The sequence below is a fragment of the Amphimedon queenslandica genome, unplaced genomic scaffold, assembly GCF_000090795.2.
Source record: "Amphimedon queenslandica unplaced genomic scaffold, v1.1 AMPQUscaffold_9251, whole genome shotgun sequence".
NCBI lineage: Eukaryota > Metazoa > Porifera > Demospongiae > Haplosclerida > Niphatidae > Amphimedon > Amphimedon queenslandica.
Window position 1 is genome coordinate 1 of NW_003550477.1, and position 1,528 is coordinate 1,528.

Below are 1,528 nucleotides of genomic sequence, written 5' to 3' on the forward strand. Positions count from 1 at the left end.
TAGAATAGTACATGTACTTCAATGAAAAAACTGAAGTATAACATGCACAATAAATGAGACAAAATACTTAGTGAATGTGGATTAATAGTGAATGGTTGAATGCATAGTCACTAGTATAATAAATATGTTTATACACTTTGTTGTACCATATCTCTTGTTCCAGTGAATCCAACAGCAATCCATCCATCAGCACTACCCTCCAACTGCATATCAATGAAACTGCTATTATCAGAATTGAAACGAGCAGCAAAATAATAATCATCTCCAGGACTACCAACACGGAATGGATAAGTAGCATCTGACGACTATTAATAAATAAATAAATAAATAAATAACCACTGACAGCTAGGGTATTTTTATTAATGTATTATGCCATTTAGCTAATTCTAATGATAAACATTCAGTTATCAGCACTTAAAAATAGGCAAATTTCAACTAACTATTATAGCCCTTGGTATTAGGGCCTTGAAAAATTATAAAGTCTCTATTAATGCTATTGTGTTAAAAGGAAAATATTAATACTGATACTCACTGGTGCTTGAGGGCAAGCGTCAGTTGGAGGGGCTGGTGTGGTTGAGTCTCTCATTGGATTATACTGTACTGAGGAAGGAGTAGGAGTACTACTGTGCTTGTATAGGAAACTGACCACTGGCTGACCTAAGTCACCTAACACACAAACATTTATCATTGGACTCGCCGCGTAGGTGGATATTAAGTAGTTTGGTTGTCTGTCATTCATTCTGTCCCTTTTTAATGTCTTTTTAAAAATATATAAATTTGAAACCACGCACTCTGGCCTTATAGATCTTTCTCTACAGCTGGAAAAAGTCTTTCTTTATCATCCAATAATGTCTAAAGAGCAGCACCAGGGAGAAGAAGCTTACAAAGTTAGGAAAACTGATTAAAAAATACAGCAAATGTGCTGACACTTTCGAGATTGATAAAACCATTTCCCAGTAGATTTTTGTCTTCTATTTCATTAATATGTGTAGAATTTCTTAACTCTTACTTGGTAGCGACTTATGAGCCTTCAAACTTTAGCTCGGCCAGCTTTGAGAAGGGCTGGAGCACAAATATGGTAAGCTAGAGGTACTAAACTCTGTCAGCTCACTCATATCTATCTAGGCAACAGTATTGTGCCATCTTTTCTATCATAAGTTACTCGTGAGAAGAAACAAAATTTCAGCTTTTCAGTCACATGTCATGCTAATACCATTTTCATTATAGATGGCAAAGAAACCACGCCTCTCTTAATAATGGGCAATTTTACATGCTTGGATTAAGAATCTTTAGCTGCTTGTTTGCTATCTTATGCATATTGCCTTAAGTAAATAAAATCTATCAAGACAACAGTATCTGTGCCATCATAATAGGTGTTATTTTTTATAGCTATATTAGACTTGATTTAGCACAAAACATGCATTATAGGCTTAGGCAATAAATTGTAGTATTTAATCTCTATCATGCTGCATGATAGAAATCAAGACCACAATTTATTGCTTTTAATAGTGCATAAATGCAAGAGCAA

General features: G+C 34.5%; 1 protein-coding gene across 1 annotated transcript; it reads right to left on the reverse strand.

Moving 5' to 3' along the window:
• Positions 1-100: 100 nt before the first annotated feature.
• Positions 101-993, reverse strand: LOC109590936 (uncharacterized). Its single transcript, XM_020006774.1, has 2 exons — positions 533-993; positions 101-305 (listed from the first exon to the last, which is right to left on the reverse strand). The coding sequence occupies exons 1-2, from the start codon at positions 737-739 to the stop codon at positions 129-131; spliced, it is 384 nt and encodes a 127-aa protein (XP_019862333.1). The 5' UTR covers positions 740-993; the 3' UTR covers positions 101-128.
• Between the last annotated feature and the right edge of the window lie 535 nt (positions 994-1,528).

Coding starts and splice junctions, on each gene's coding strand:
- LOC109590936 (XM_020006774.1), bottom strand. CDS start 739: ATGAATGACAGACAACCAAACTACTTAATATCCACCTACGCGGCGAGT. Junction 306..532: donor ACGCTTGCCCTCAAGCACCA/GTGAGTATCAGT, acceptor ATTTATTAATAG/TCGTCAGATGCTACTTATCC.